At 37.2% G+C, this 16,446-nt stretch overlaps 1 protein-coding gene across 1 annotated transcript in view; it reads left to right on the top strand.

The window, feature by feature from the left end:
* ADAM28 (ADAM metallopeptidase domain 28) overlaps positions 1 to 16,446 on the top strand; it is a 60,064-nt gene that overhangs the window by 11,526 nt on the left and 32,092 nt on the right. The window contains exons 3-9 of the mRNA XM_082468883.1: positions 1,602 to 1,678; positions 3,179 to 3,257; positions 5,221 to 5,297; positions 6,910 to 7,102; positions 8,854 to 8,925; positions 9,824 to 9,895; positions 14,560 to 14,729. Coding sequence (XP_082325009.1) covers positions 1,602 to 1,678; positions 3,179 to 3,257; positions 5,221 to 5,297; positions 6,910 to 7,102; positions 8,854 to 8,925; positions 9,824 to 9,895; positions 14,560 to 14,729 — 740 coding nt within the window. The remainder of the gene's footprint in view (positions 1 to 1,601; positions 1,679 to 3,178; positions 3,258 to 5,220; positions 5,298 to 6,909; positions 7,103 to 8,853; positions 8,926 to 9,823; positions 9,896 to 14,559; positions 14,730 to 16,446) is intronic.

Raw genomic sequence — 16,446 nt, forward strand, 5'->3', positions numbered from 1 at the left:
CTAAAATCCATTGCTGACAGAAAACAGATATCTGGAAGGCTCTTCTGTATGGAAGGTCATATCTGGTATCCTCCTAATATTTTCATTTTATCTGGCCTTTCTTAAGCCTGAACAAGAAGTGGTGACAACAATTCTCCATGACGTTTGTTTTCAACCCTCAGGCTTTTTTCCAGCTCTTGTTATTCATGAAAGTGAACTGAATTATAGCAGCTTCCCCTCATCTAGACCCACAATGTAGGATATTTATAGTCTGAGATTTTTGACACCAGAGAAGGCTTCAATAACTGAAAATTTAAAGGAAATTTTAGCTGAAATAACTGACCTTGGAGATGGCAAATCCCTGCACAATATTCTAACCAGATGGCTCTAACTTTCTTTTTTTTAATCAACAATTTTATTTTTAAAAATTTTTATTGGAGTATAGTTGCTTTATAATATTGTGTTAGTTTATACTGTACAGCAAAATGAATCAGCTATATGTATACATATATCCCCTCTTATTTGAATTTCCTTCTCATTTGGCTCTAACTTTCTATTGTCCCTGGATGAGCTCAGGTCCTTTTCTCTCCTTCAGGAGAGGGAGGAGACAAGAAAGCTTGACCTTAGGTGTAACACAGCAGCGGAAGCATCACTGAGTCCATAATAACCGGTGCTCTATCACGTTTGTTCTGCCATATTGGATCTCTTTAATAACGACAATGTCCTGGTACTTCCCAGTGAATTGGTAGATATTACGTGTCACCATGGCTAATAACCTTGTTTTATAGAACAAAGTCAGAATTCAGTACCTGATAACATCTTCTTTAAAATTCTTCTGTATAGACCTCTCTATCTCCTCCTGTATATATAAATCTAAACTTAAAATAGTTCTCCTTTTCCACACAGTTTACTAGAAGTGACATTTTTTTCTCTTTCTGAACACCCGAGACTATGTTTTCTTCCTGATGACTTATTCCTGCCTTGGGGTACAGATTCCTGTTATTTTGTCCATATTCTGCCCTCCATGTAGCCTTGAGAAGACCTCTAGACCAAAAATCATCAGTTGAGAGGCTTGCAGGTCTTTGGGTCTGTGTGCATAGTAGTACTTCTTCCCAAATAACTTCCCCACCCTGTGTCACCTGGATAATTCATATCTCAGCTTACATGTTCCTTCCTCAAGAAAGCCTCTCCCTGCCCTTAAGATGTTAGACATCCTACCCTGCTTCCAGATTCACACCCCTTATCATATAACTCACGTTTATTGTCTGTCTTTCCACAATATTATAAGCTTTCTGACAGTCAGCACCGATTTTTCCTGCTCAGAGGCCAGTTTCCAGAACTTAACAGTGCCTGGCATATAACCCGCACTCACATCGTCTTTGTAGAATGTGAGGCTGGCTGGATGGATAGATGGGTTTGTATAAAGGTCTCAGATAATTTGTCTATTCAGTTGGCAGTTGTCTGACTCGTTAAAAGAGACAGAAGCAGACATTTGGAATTATAGAGACCACTGTTAAAGAAAAGCAGGCATTGCTTTCTAATGATGAGACAGATGGACATAGCCAAATGAATCTGTGTGTGTATGTTTTTAATCACCAGTAAGTGTTTGTGCATTTTTGCAGGAAAAATTTGAAACTGAATTGAAGTATGAAATGACAGTTAATGGAAAAATCGCAGTGCTTTACTTGAAGAAAAACAAGTAAGAGTCTTTACTTCTGATACTGTCCTCACCAACAGCCAGTTAGCATGTGGCAAGTGTGATAATTGAGTCTGTTACTACTTATGACTCCCACAAACCTTGGCTAATCATCTTTTACTCTCAACTGACCCAAGGGCTTCCGCGAGTATTTGTTCGTACTGAAGTAGTAGAGACACTGAGTAAGGTAACAGTTTACTAGTGTTCTGCTAGTTGAAGTCATAAAACACAATGAATGAGGTGCAAGCAGACGTATATTTTATCAACTTCTATGAAACAGCACATAGATTTTTAAGCCTCCCCCATGCATCACTGCATTTTGTTATTTTAACACTGAAAGATTAGATATTAAAAAATTTTGCAACTATTTTCATCAGAAAAACAAGACATACGTAAGTTAAATAAACTCTAGAGCCAAAAAACAAGTCAGTGGTAAAAACTGAATCAGGGTCCTCTGATTGCAACGCCAATGCTCTTTCTACCCAGCCAACAACTAACCCTCCATTTTCTCATACATTACATTTTCCTGTATTCCTTCATTCTCTTCATTCGGTTCATTGAAATTCAACATTCTTCTTCAAATTTCACTACCTCAGCTCTCACCCAGATCTTGACCATCCTATATCTAGACTATATCCAAAGTAGTTTTTTCCTAATTCTATGCATTCAAGCTTTTTTAATCCCTAAATTGTTCAATATAGGGCAACGAGATTTTTTTTTCCCCCTCAAATAGACTATCACCTTTTGCAAAAAGTCACAACTGTCGAGAGTTTGGAAACAGTGTGGTACAATGGAAATAGTACAGGCTTTGAATTCAGGCAAATCTGGATAGGATTCTTTGCCACTTGAACTGTTTAATCTCATCTGAAAAATAAGGAGAGCAATATTTATCTGGTAGGATTGTTGAAATGATTAAATGATATGTGTAATAGGTCTATCCCAGCGGCCAGGATAGAGATGGTACAGAATACATATTAGTTACTTCCTTTTCTCCTTGCCCTGCCTCTTTTAAAAATATATTCAGACTCCTATTTGCTGGTGGATAATTGAAAGAACTTTAAGAAGCTCAGTGAGAATGCTGAAAGAGCCCAAACTACCAAGTGCAAGTCAATTTTCAATACACTTTCCACTGCTGCAACTGTTAACAGTCACTGGTAACTGACAAGGACTGGGTGAAAAAGGCAGTCATCCTTATCTGTGGGGAAGAACACTGCTCTTTTCAGTCATTTTTATCAACTTTGCCCTACTCAGTTCTATTTCTTCCTCAAATCTCTCCTCAGACAAACATGCAGAGTCTGATGAGGAAACAGACATTGTTCCACACTACTCAGGAATGTCCCTGCCCTTCCCACTCTCTCCAGTTTAAGCATCCCTTTCATGCTTGGATTTGTCCTGAGGGGCTAAGAGGTAAAACTTTTCTCCACACCCAGGGAAAGCTATCACTTTGATCACTGGACTTTGCAATTAGCATGAGTAAACATGACATTTTCCCCCCACCCCCAGGGGTCTCCTTGCACCAGGCTACACGGAAACATATTATAATTCCACTGGAAAGGAGGTCACCACGAGCCCACAGATCATGGTAAGACAGAGTATCCTAAATTCATTGCTAATTGACATGTGACCCACACACTCAGAGGCAGTGTCATTGCCAATTAGTGAAAGTGAAATGGTGTTATAGCAACAATGTTTTTTTCAGCAGTAGTAATTTCTTTTTTTAATTTTTATTTTATATTGGAGTATAGCTGATTTACAATATTGTGTCAGTTTCAGGTGTACAGCAAAGTGATTCAGTTATACATATACATATATCTGTTCTTTTCCAGATTCTTTTCCCATATAGCTTATTATGGAATACTGAGTAGAGTTCCCTGTGCTATACAGTAGGCCCTTGTTGATTGATTATCTATTTTATATATAGTAGTATATGTAAGATGTGGTACCTATATACTATGGAATATTACTCAGTCATAAAAAAGAATGAAAAAATCCCATTTGCAGCAACATGGATGGATGTAGAGATTATCATACTAAGTGAAGTAAGTCAGACAGAGAAAGACAAATACCATATGATATCACTTACATGTGGAACCTAAAAAAAAATGATACAAATGAACTTATTTACAAAACAGAAACAGTAGTAATTTCTTAATAGATCCTCTAACATTTTTACAGTTTGGCAAGAACAAATGTATTCCTTGACCACCATGGTAACCCTTTCCAGCCTTTAAGGACTCCTTATAGGAGAGTGGGCAGAAAGAGCTTCTTATTTTCATTTGAAAAGTAAAGAATTAAATGTATCTGGTGTTCTTACTCAGTGCCAATCACCTTTCAGGATCATGTAGTCTCTCAAACTCAAGACTATTGCCTCAGTGGTAGAATTCTATGTTTTCCCTAAATAATTTCCACTCTGGACACTTATTCAGAGAAGAAGACAGGATGAAGTGGTATGAGGAGTGTTTTATCCTTGCCATCTATTCCGAGGAAGTTTTTCAAGCATTTTCTTCCATAGCAATGCAGAGGTTTATGTGGGCCAATACCTCACCTGTTCCAAAGTAGAAAGGTGAATCTGACTGAAGTACATCCATGTGAAAAAGTGCTAAGACTGAGCATTTTGCTTTGAGTGGATACAGGGATGTTAAACTAATCTAGTTAGTCTGGTGGCACTCTTTGGATAAATCAAGAAATAACCACACAAACTGGATAATCCATTCATTGGAAAGAGCTCATCAGTGTTAGGAAAATTTAATGAGCAATTAGCCAAGGGAAAGAATGAATGTCTGGTGTTTTGGGGGCTCAGGTTTTTTTTTTTTTGTTTTTTTTTTTTATTAAATACTAAAGGTTTATATCATTTTTTTCCACCTTCAGTTTGCTTTGCATGTCCCTTTCTGCAGTTTTGGGGGCTCAGGTTTTAAACTTATACCTGTGAGTTGGTTTTTTCCAGACTGTATTCATCCCTGTTATCCTTCTTCTGCAACAACAAAATTTACAACAGTGTTTAGTTAATGCCCCCTAAGCATTTGGGATCATTAGCTAAATAGTAAAGATTTTAACCACAAAAGGCTGCTTTAAAAAAATTTTTTTAGGTAGATTTCCCTGGTGGTCCAGTGGTAAAGAATCCACCTTCCAATGCAGGGGATGAGGGTTTGATCCCTGGTCGGGGGACTAAGATCCCACATGCCGTGTGGCAACTAAGCCTGCATGCCACAACTACTGAGCTCGCGTGCCTCAACTAGAGCGCGCACACACCACAACTAAAGAGTGCACACACCACAACTAGAGAGAAGCCAGCACGCCGCAACGAAAGATCCTTCATGCCTCAACAATGATCCTGCGTGCTGCAACTAAGACCCGATGCAGCCAAAAAAAAAAAGAAAGAAAATAAATTAAAAAAAATTTTTTTACATCTCTAATTGACTGTTGTTCAGCATAAAATGATTTGAAAACATTATAGATCTTGTTTCAAGATTTCAAATTCAAATTTAGTAGCACACTTTTTACATGCACACTTTTCCTTTGTCAAACCCCTTTTCCCTTTTCTCTAGGATGACTGTTATTACCAAGGACACATCATTAATGAAAAACTTTCTGATGCTAGTATCAGCACATGTAGGGGTCTAAGGTAAGGCTTCATAATGGTTTGTATGTACCTGTGATGATGGGTGTGTATGTGTGTGTTAATTACCTAAAGAATCTCAAATATAATAAATTATCCTATAGTTGAGTATGAATTCTAAGGGCTCAAAAATTTTGAAATTTGAAGGAAACATGGCTTTTCTTGGTAGTAGTTTGTAAGTTACCCCTCTGAATTGCTTGCAGAGTTGTTTTTGTTTGTTTGCTTGTTTTCAAAATATAGGTTTTCGAGTCCCAGTTTCAGAGTCAGAATCTTTAGGGAATGGGAGCACCTCTCTTCACTCTAAACTCTCTCTAGTGTGTCCAATCCATGCCTATGACATCCATTTCTTTCGGGATGTTAATGACTTGTCATGTATTTGTCTACAGTAAGATATCTCTTCTGATGCCCAGACTTCATTATCTCACTTCCTCTTCCATATCTCCATATCTCTCCATATCTGGATATCTTAAGGAAATCCCAATCTTAATATACTCCAAATCAAACTAATGATATTCTCCCCAATGTGGTGTTTTTCCAGTGCTTCCTAACTCAATAAAAGATATAGTCAACCAACCACCTAATACAGAAACCTAGGTTCCTTGATGACTTCTTGCCTTTCAAATACGCATTTTCAATCCATTTAACAAGCCCTACTGATTATGTGTTCTAAATATTCCCTGAGATTATTCACTACATTCTCTCTCTACTGCCACGTCCTAGTCCAAACTGCCATGATCCTTTAGGCAGACTATTGCAATAAATCACCTAACTTATTTCCCCAATCCACTCTTCTACTTCCATGTATGCTTAGTCCAGTCTCCCTGCTATAGATTCTCAGACTTTTTCTTCCTAGCAATTATCTGCCATAATTGCATGTATTACGTGTACATCATATAATTGTATACATCTGTGGATCAAATGTGATTGTTCGATCCACATCCATCTTCCTTGCTTGCATATAAGCTCCATGAGACGAGAGACCACGACTCTCTTCCTTTTACCTTCTGCCCTTGCTCCAATGTCTAATGAATGATGGGTGCTCCCGAATTCATGGTTAAATGAGTCTTAGCTCAGGGCTTCAGCAGAGAGAATCGAGAAGAAATTGATAATATTCATTGATTATGTGCCTTACGTATCATCTCCTTCAATCTTTACAACTATCCTATTATTATTCCCATTTTAGAGGTGGAGAACTGAGGCTATGTGAGTTTAAGTCATTTTCCCACGGTACCACGGATAATAAGTGATAGACCCAGAAGTTTAACCCTATCTATAAGACTTCAAAGTCTCTTTTATTGTCAGTGTATCTTTAGAGCAGACCAGGCATGAGAATCGGAAGGACACTTGACTGAGAGTCAGGAATTTTCCATTCTAGCACCAGTTCTGACACAGGTTAGCTATATGACTGCAGTAGTTACTTCTCCCCAACTAGTCCAATTTCCTCATAGAGAAAATAAGTTTAGGTAATCTCTAAGGGTCTCTTCAGCTATAATGTTATACTATATTTTACTGCCATGAGCTTAGAATGCTTTGGCATTGGTCATTTTTTGAAGTCGACAAGCCGTTAGTGCTCAGAACTGGAATATTTTTAGGAAGCTTAGATTCTTGTGTTTTTCAGGGGTTACTTCAGTCAGGGAGATCAAAAGTACTTCATTGAACCTTTAAGCCCCACAAATCAGGATGAACAGGAACACGCACTCTTCAAGCACGATCCTGATGAACAGAAGACTAACAGCAACTGTGGGATGGATGACATATTATGGGTACCTGAAATTCATCAGAATGCAGTCCCATCGGCCACCAGTCTTGTGGTATGCCTACTTTTATTTTTTATTTGCAGTGCTCTCGTGTATCTCATCCTGGCTGCTCAGGGCTCCAGTCTTAGTAGCTCCAACTGACTGAAACTTTACAGTCATTGTTGAAACTAGTAGGTTACAGAGACATTAAAACCTTACTGTGCATTGATGATTTATTTAATGAGTGTGTAAGAATCAACTACTATTAACAATATGTTGTGTGCAAGGGTTAAAGAGATGCATAGATATAATGCTGGCCTCCTAGAAGCAGACAACTTTCATGATGCTACAACATACAACAAAGGTGTAAAGTATTATTACTGCTTTGAGATAAAATACCCTACTGTCTCCATGAATGAATTTATTCAATAAATCTTTCTTAAAGTACTGCCATAGGTGCTGGGGATATAGCAATGAGCAAAATAAATATCAGATCTTCCCACAGGAACTTAGAATATTCTTTCATACCTGGAATTCAGCTTCTGGTCACAGAAGGAAAATGAATATTGCTTGTGTTTGAAACTATAAAATATATACACAAAAACTTTGTCATTATTACCTTCATTTTCTTTAGGATACACTTCACATCCAATCATCTCTTCTACTGATACATGTTCTCAGAATGCATAAGCACTGGACAGAATAGGTTTGAATAAAATAGAATCTCTGTTGGGTTCAATTTGCTATGGGTTTAAATTCTACCAGCGGTATGATATCTAAGGGTCCAGGAGAATCGCTCTGAGCTATATGTTCCTATGAATGTTGATCTTCTGGTTTAGCTTGGTACAGGCCTCTAGTCTTTCTGTCTCAATTCCTTGGTAACTGTGTGCAAATAACCTTGCTCTCATGACATCTTATTGTTTGGCTTTGCTACTCCTTCTCAGTTCCTCTCACTGTTATCCCGCCTCTGATGGACCACTAAATATTAGAGGCCTCATGTAACTCAATACCGGCTCCCATTCTTTACTTTATCTACACATTCTTCCTAGGTAATCTCATCCAGTGCTATGTCTTATTTAAATAGGAACTCTGTGCTAATTACCATCAAATGTATATCTCCAGCCTTTGCCTTTAGAGGCCAGACTGTTACAAGTAGCTACCTACTTCATGCTTCTAACCCTTGTCTGAATCTCTCATCTGGCCTCTTATCAATTTGTATTGATTAAAGAGTTCAAGAACCCAGGTCAGTAAAAAATCTACTGTGAAACATGGTTTTTGTTTTTGTTTCGTTTTGTGGAGAGGAAGAAACTGAAAATAGGGAGGCTTGGAATGTGGGAAGGCAATCAAGAACTATCTGAGAAGAAAGGACAGACTGGGTGCCGTGGTGGCTCTGGGCTTTGCACCATTGGTAAAGAAGGGTGTATTCATTGGGATAGGAATAAAAGGCAACCAAAACAAAACAAAACCCAGGAGGATGTTGAAGTTAACATGCCTCTATTTCACAGCAGGCTAGTGGAGAAAGTCCACCGTTCAAAAAATATGAAGACTTTGGTTTTATTTTTAGCACTCAGTTGTGTAATCCTTTACACTCTTTGGTAGAAATGAAGGGGCTAGACTAGAATATCACCAATGTCTCTTCTACCTCTGACATTCTGAGCCTTGTCTATAGATGATTCTGGATGGTTAGCTAGAGTCAAAATGGTAATATTGTCTTCCTTCATTCCCAGACCAACCAACTCTTACAAAATTATACATTTAAAATTTAAGAATGACTCTTGCAGAGAAAGATGTTGTCTTAGTAATCTTCTTTTTTATGTTTATTATAGAAATCCAAAGACCAGAAGGCTTGGGAACAAAATAAATACATAGAATATTTTTTGGTCCTGGATAACGGTGAGGTAATTATATCAGATAAATGTGTCTTTTAAAATGCTATACTACATAAATTTATTACGCAAGATATTAAATAATGGATGTTTTAAAAAATAATGAGTATGAGCTATTCTTTTTTACAAATTGTTTTGAACCTAGGAAATATGACATATAATTAGACTGATATGATCTTACCTTTTAAGGAATGTACACCTAATATGATATGCATAAACTGATTTTTTTGCACTATAATGCTCCTTTCTCATTGTCTTAAGAGCCCCAAACTTATTTTCCAATTAAATTCCTTTGTCACTTTTTCTTCTGTTAAGTAGTTAAATCATTGGTAAATTAAAGTTTATGCTCATCAGGGAGTGGTAAAAAAAAAAAAAAACAACAACTAATGGATAGAATTTTCTGAAAAAGATGATTTTTTGGTAATATTCATTGTTAACCTTCTTTTATAAGAATGCATTTTATATATTGATTGTTCTAAACCTGAAGTCCACATGCATGCTCTCAAAAGGAAAAATTTTGTGTTATGATAATATGAGTTAGTTCAGACCCTAAAATTTTGACCTCTCTTATTATACTAAATTCACTTACTGCTCATATTTTTTGAAATAAGTAGACTATTCCTTGCACTAGTGCTCCACAGCTTAGGAAACCATGGTATTTAACTGAAAATATGTCTGCAATAGCTCCTTAGAGCTTTACACTGAGAAAGTACTTCAGGGGACAAAACATCATCTCTTCTCCCAAACTGCTTTAATTTAGGTAGAGAAATAAGGAAGTGCTTCGTTTTTAATGTTTAAATATTAACTTTTATAACTGATCATTAATTATAATAAGTAAAATAAAGTGAAATTGCTTTTTTTTACCTTCCAATTATATTCATTTCTATCAATGTCTATATTTTGCCTGTAGTTTAAAAAGTACAATCAAGATCAAGAGGAAATAAGAAAGAGGGTGTTTGAGATGGTCAATTACATCAACATGGTATGATATATTTTATTAAGTGTAATTTTAACAGTTTGCTAGGTGGTGTCATTGGGTGTTTCTATGAATGCTCATGAAGCAGGGAAGAAAAGCCAATAGTCCTAAGACTAATACTGCTTACTGGCTCTTGAAGGGTGACCAAAACTTTGGCAACTTAATTGAATATTAATATTACATGATAGAGAAGTAGCTCACATACTCACCACACTATTCTCAGGTCCATGAAGGTATAAGATGTGGTTTTGTTTCATGGTTTTTGTTTTTCTAAAACCCAGTAAGAAAATGCTGACATACAAATCCCAGTAGAAAACCAATCTAAGGAAGAAAATGGAAAACCAACCAACCAACCAATGAAAAAACAAAATAAGCCAAGCTCTGGTACAGTAGCAGCTTTCAATACCTAATCTCATTTAATCCTTGAACAACACTAACATATTATTAAACGCAATTTATAGCTAAGAAATTAGTTTCTAAGATGCAAAATAACTTGCTTAAAATCACAAAGTTAGGAAATGGTAGAGAGAAGATTTGAACTTAGATCGGTTAGATTTCCAAGCCTACTTCCATTGTACAACTGTTGATAAGGTTCTTTAAACATGATTTTATTATCTAATTTCTAAAAACTTTTAAAAAATGATTTTTATCTTCCTTCTATTTAAATCTTGTTAGTTTCCTATTAGTTGAACATTTGGTTACCTACTTAGTTGAAATGGCTGAGTCACTTGTGGTCCTCCAAATCCTCTGAGGATAGAAATAAAACAAAGGTGGATACAATGACCAAGGTCATATCTCATCTTCTCACCACAAAGAGTATGCTGACTCCTCTTAAGGAGCCCCAAGAACTGGCCATATTTATTGAGCACCCACTTTGTGTCAGGTACTTTTCTAGATTATGGAAATAAAATGGGGGACAAAACTGACAAATATCCTTTTTTCAAGGAGTTATCCTTCCCTTCAGGAAGTTAGCATCCTTGTTCAAGGAGGCAAACAAACAAGTCAAATAAAGAGTACGTAAGATGGTGATAAGTGCTATAAAGAAAAATAAAGCAGAGTTTTTAAAAAGAGAGAGAGAAAGGGAGAGAGAGAGAGAGAGAGGAGAAAGATTGAGATATCTTGGGTGCTGTGTTAGACAGGGAAGTCATTTCTAGTAGGGTGACATTTGAGTAGAGACTTGAAGGAAGGGAGAGAAGTCTGAGCCTAGGCAGAGCAAAGGACCTGAGGGCAGAACCTAGATTGCCTTGTTTGAGGAATAAGGGGAAGGCCATTGTGGCTGGTTGTAATAAGCCAGGGCTAGGGTGGGAGATGACATCTAAAGGTAGCAGTGACCAGAACCTGAAGGCCCTGTGGGTCTGCATAAGGACTTTGTTATTCTTTTTTTTTTATTGAAGTATAGTTGATTTACAATGTTATGTTAATTTCTGCTGTACAGCAAAGTGATTCAGTTATACACACACACACACACACACACACACACACACACACACACATATATATATATATACACACATTCTTTTTCATATTCTTTTCCATTATGGTTTATCACAGGATACTGGGTATAGTTCCCTGTGCTATAAGTAGGACCTTGTTGTTTATCCATCCTATATATAATAGTTTTCATTTGCTAATCTCAAACTCCAAATCCTTCCCTCTCCCACCCCCCTCTCCCTTGGCAATCACAAGTCTGTTCTCTATGTGTGTAGTCTGTTTCTGTTTCATGGATAGGTTCATTTATGCCATATTTTAGATTCCACATATAAGTGATATCAGATGGTATTTAGCACTTTGTTATTCTTAATGAATGAGGAAGACATTGGAAAGCCTGAGCTGAGGTGTGACATGTTCAGATCTGTGTTCTTAAAAGATTACGTTGGCCATTCTGTTGAAAATAAACTGAAGGAAAGCAAGGGCAGAAACAAGACCAGGTAGGGGAATCGTGTCATAATTCAGGGCAAGAGAAGATGGTGGCTTGAGAAAAGGTAGTGATGGGGGACCTATTGAGAAGATCTGATGTCTGGATAGAGTCAACTGGGTTTATGAGGTGGGTGGAAGATAAGAAGCATAAGAAAAAGAGTGGAGTCAGGTGACATCAAGGGTTTTGACCTAAGCAACTTCAAGAATGGGGAACAATGGTGGGGGATAATGGAAATCTATCAGAGGAAAGATTAGGATTTCCATTTTGGACACATCAACTTTGTGATATCTCTTTGTATAAAAATTTCTAGGTGGAAGTGCTGGAGATACAAGATTGAAGTTCAGGGCAAGAGATGGCAGATCCAGGTCCACAGATATAAATCTATGTCTTTACCACATATAGATGGCATAAGACACAGGTTAGCAAACTGTAGCCTGTGGACCAACTCTGGCCTGTTGCCATTTTATTCAAACACAGTCATGCCCATTTGTTTACATTGTTTATGGTTGCTTCCCTGCTACAATACCAAAGGTGGTGAGTAATTGCAACCAAGACCACATGGCCTCAAAGCCTTAAATATTTTCTACCTGGACCTTTGCAGAAAATGTTTGTAAAATCACCAAGGGAATGGGTGTAGATAAGTAGGAAAAGGACACAAAGATATAAACTCGAAGTACTTCTCTAAGGAGGAGTAAGAGGGGAGGAGGTGAGAGTGGAGGTGAGACCACGGAGTAGACAGTGAGATAGGAGGAAATCCAGGAGAGGTTGTTATTCTGGAAGCTACTTGAAACAAAAATCTATCAAAGGAAGACATGATCAATGATGTGAGATGCTTCTGAGGGCCAGGGACTGGCCACTGGATTTAACAAAGTAGAAGTTATTGGTCTCCTGGATGAAGCAAGTTTCTGTGGAGTGTAAAAGCATGATTCCAGGGAGTCCAGGAGACAGTGAGAGAAGTGGAATTAGAGGCAGCAAATACAGAAGTTTGGTTATAAATGGAAGCAGAGAAATGGGGCATAAGTCATTGGAGGAAGAATCATAAGGAGAAATTCCAGCCCCGCCATGATGAGGCATCCTTTTTATGCTGAGGAGAACCATTGCACGAAAGGCTAAACACTGACAATGCAAAAAAGATGGAATAATTGTTGGAGGAATCTCTTTGACCTGGGGAGAGACGGCAGGTCCAGTGCATTCGTGGAGAAGTTGCCCTTGGGCTCACAGTTCATTCATATAGTGAGGAAGGGGAAGCACAGGTTGTTTGAACAGGTGTAGACCAGTGGGTGGTCTGGGTGGGAGCTTGTGGAAATTCTCTTCTGGTTGCATCTATGCTCTTCGATGAATTTGGCAGCAGGGACATCTGCTTGAAGTGAGGATTTAAAAGAAAGTGCCAGAATTTTTGAGAAAGAAGAGCAAGCATGAAAAAAATGTATAGAAGGTTGTGAGAGTGAATGGGTTTTGGAAATGCAGCAGGTTTGCTGGAGGGTGGTTCAGACCACTTGAGGTTAGTGGTCATGGCTTCTAAGTGAAAGCAGCCAACATCATTTGCTTTCCCCTGTCTGTGTTCGGGGCTTGACGGAGGAGAGACAGAAGGGAGAGTTTGTTTTAACTGGGATTGGAGTTTTGTCAGGTGAGTAAAATAAAGAAGAGAGGAATAAGGAAGTTGGAAAAAAATCAAAGGCAAGATTTTAATCTGATTAGATTTTTACTTTACTTTTGATGATAATTGCATTCCTCAACACTTTTCTTGTTTTCTTGTTTTTTTTGAAAAAATATCTCCTCAGGTTTCTCAGCAGAAAGTTGTCCCAGGAGAAAGCCTGTAACTGTAGTTTTTTCCCCAGCTTTATTGAGATATAATTGGCATATTACATTGGGCAAGTTTAAGGTGTTCATTGTGTTGATCTGATATACTTATATATTGCAAAATGATTAGGTTCGCTCACCTAATAGGTTGACTAATACCTCCATCACGTCACATGATGCCACCATTTCCTTTTTGTGATGAGAACATTAAAGATCTACTCTCTTAGCAATTTTGAAGCATAGAATACAGTATTATTAACTTTAATCACCATGTTGTACATTAGATCCCCAGAACTTATTCATCTTATAACTGGAAGCTTGTACTCTTTGACCAACACTGTGCAGTTTTATAAATTATAGTAGTAATTTAAGTTTTTATCTTTAGAGTAAGTGTATTGTCTCATAAGCTTAACTAGTTATTTCTAAAGGTTATTCTATATGCATTGTAGAGTATTTGGTTCAGTCCAGTTTCAAGTATTAGAGGTCCTTTACTTTATTGTAACTCACATATGCAAGACTTTTTCATGTAGCCTGTTCCTTTTCTGATGTCCAAATCAGCACCGAGTCAAGCCTGCTAATTCTGAAAAATTATGACTCTGAGGAGGTTACATAACATTTGAGGAAATATATTTATAGTAAAGTCATAGTCATGAACTACTAGCAGGAATTTATAATATTTTTTGAGGTTGCAAGCAGGAAAAGTTTTAGACCCTTTGTCCCAAAAAAGGGAGTTTATAGACCTGAAATATCTAAGGGTGTCTGTCTTGCCTACAAATGGGGATGCTAGTGTCTGCCAAAAGAGATGGTAACTTCCATTTCACAAGTATGTTTGGAAAGAAGGTTTTTACAGTGCTGTTGTAAATAAGTTTCAAAATCTAAAGTACATTGAAAATATTAAAAGATAATAACACCATTATGCGTTGTTACTTTGCCATTTATTCTCTTTTAACAGCTTTATAAAAAGCTCAATACTCATGTTGCCTTAATTGGGATGGAAATCTGGAATGACAAGGATAAGATAAAGATATCCCCCAATGCAAGCCTCACCTTGGAAAATTTTGCTAAATGGAGGGGGGGTGTCCTCCTAAGAAGAAAGCGTCATGATGTTGCTCAGTTAATCACGTATGTATAGATTTTCCCCTTTGTATGTTCTGTGGTATTTGCCATAGACATTTTTCAAAGCCTTGGCAAAGCAAATGGTATCTCAGGTTACAGGTTTACACATAGAGCGTTAAAGTTGAAAAAGTATTCATTTGGATCGTATGTTGCATGTACTCTTACTTTTGTTCCCACTATTTCTTTTTCTTTTTTTCTTTTTTTTTAAGAGAGAGGCTAGTAAGTGAGCAATGATTCATAACAAGCTTGTTTGTTTTGATTGTGTAGAACAGAAAGGAAAGGCAGGTTTAGATAATGGCAAGAGGGATTTAGATTCAATGTTTTAAAAGAATGGATTAGCTTTATGCACCAGTCAGGACAAACTTCTAGGACAGAAGGAAAATTGAACATGATATTCTAATCCCATACTTCTACCATCCTGCCAAAATGACTAATTAGTGACTAATTTAAAAAATAGGGGAAATAAATCCAACAGCTATACATGACACAAGACTGCTAAGCATATGCCTCAAGACAGTTCTGCTGGATGGTTTGCAGCTGGAATCAGTTTGCAACAAAGAGTGATTTAAAATTACTTGAGTTTCACTACCTAAGAAAACAGTGGGTGTCATGGGAAATAAGTGGACTAGGTCCTGTCAGAATTAATTGATATTCTGTGCTGGTTATCTATGACTGCATGATGCATCAGCCCACAACTTCCAGACTTAAAATAAGTCTTCTTCATTTACATGTCTAGTGACTTGCCTGGGGTGCTGGTTGGTCATCTCTTTGCATATACAGCTTTTCATGTGGCTAACTTGGACTTCCTCCAATATGGCAGTCTCAGGTTTCTGGAAATCTTAACAAGGTGACTAGCTTTCCCCAGAAGAAGCATTCTAAGAGGCCCAGGAGAAAACTTCAAGGCTTGTTATGACTCAGTCTTAGAAATCACACATCACTTCTGGTGTATTCTGTTGGTCAAGAACAAGTCATAGACCTATCCAGTTTTAGGGAAGGTGCTACACAGGATATGAATATCACAAGGCTGGCTCATTGGGTTATCTTTGAAGGCTAGCTGCCACAGTTCCTTAATTTGGAAAGATGTGTTCCAGACTCAGGGGCCCACCACAAGACATAGCTCATTTTGGGGAGCGGTTTGGTGATTTTCCAGGGTGTTGAAGGTAGTGAGTAGTAAGGGAATTCAACTCTTACCAGACTGGTACCAGGACAAAGCCAAAATTGTAGTTGAATCCAGTATTGTGAAGTAATAGGGTAGAGAAATATAAATTATAGACAAGATGACAGATGTATAGATAAAAAATAGTAATCCAGTATCAAGAGTAGATTTCCTGAATAGACCAGAATAAACAGGATAAAAGAACTAAAAAGATAAGGATGGAAGGAAATAATTGTCCTTTCATGTGTAAATTGAAAGCCTTACCATTTACCTGACAAATTAACAAAATATACCCATACCTGGGCATAACCGGGTATGAATCTTAGAGTCCAAATACACTCTATCTACTGAAAAGAGAAACCAAAATAGTTAATCCCATAATAGAGGAAGATTTTATTTTTTTATAAATGAGCTAGTAGTAAGAATTAAATCCACAAAAATGTAGACTTAAGTATAATTTTACAATATAATTTTAAAAGAGAATATAAATGCCATAAATCTTTAAAATATCATGTATGATACAAAATATCATTTCAGAATAACAGATATTGAAAACTCCATAGGGAA

The sequence above is a fragment of the Balaenoptera physalus genome (genome assembly GCF_965194825.1).
Source record: "Balaenoptera physalus genome assembly, chromosome: 7".
Taxonomy (NCBI): Eukaryota; Metazoa; Chordata; class Mammalia; order Artiodactyla; family Balaenopteridae; genus Balaenoptera; species Balaenoptera physalus.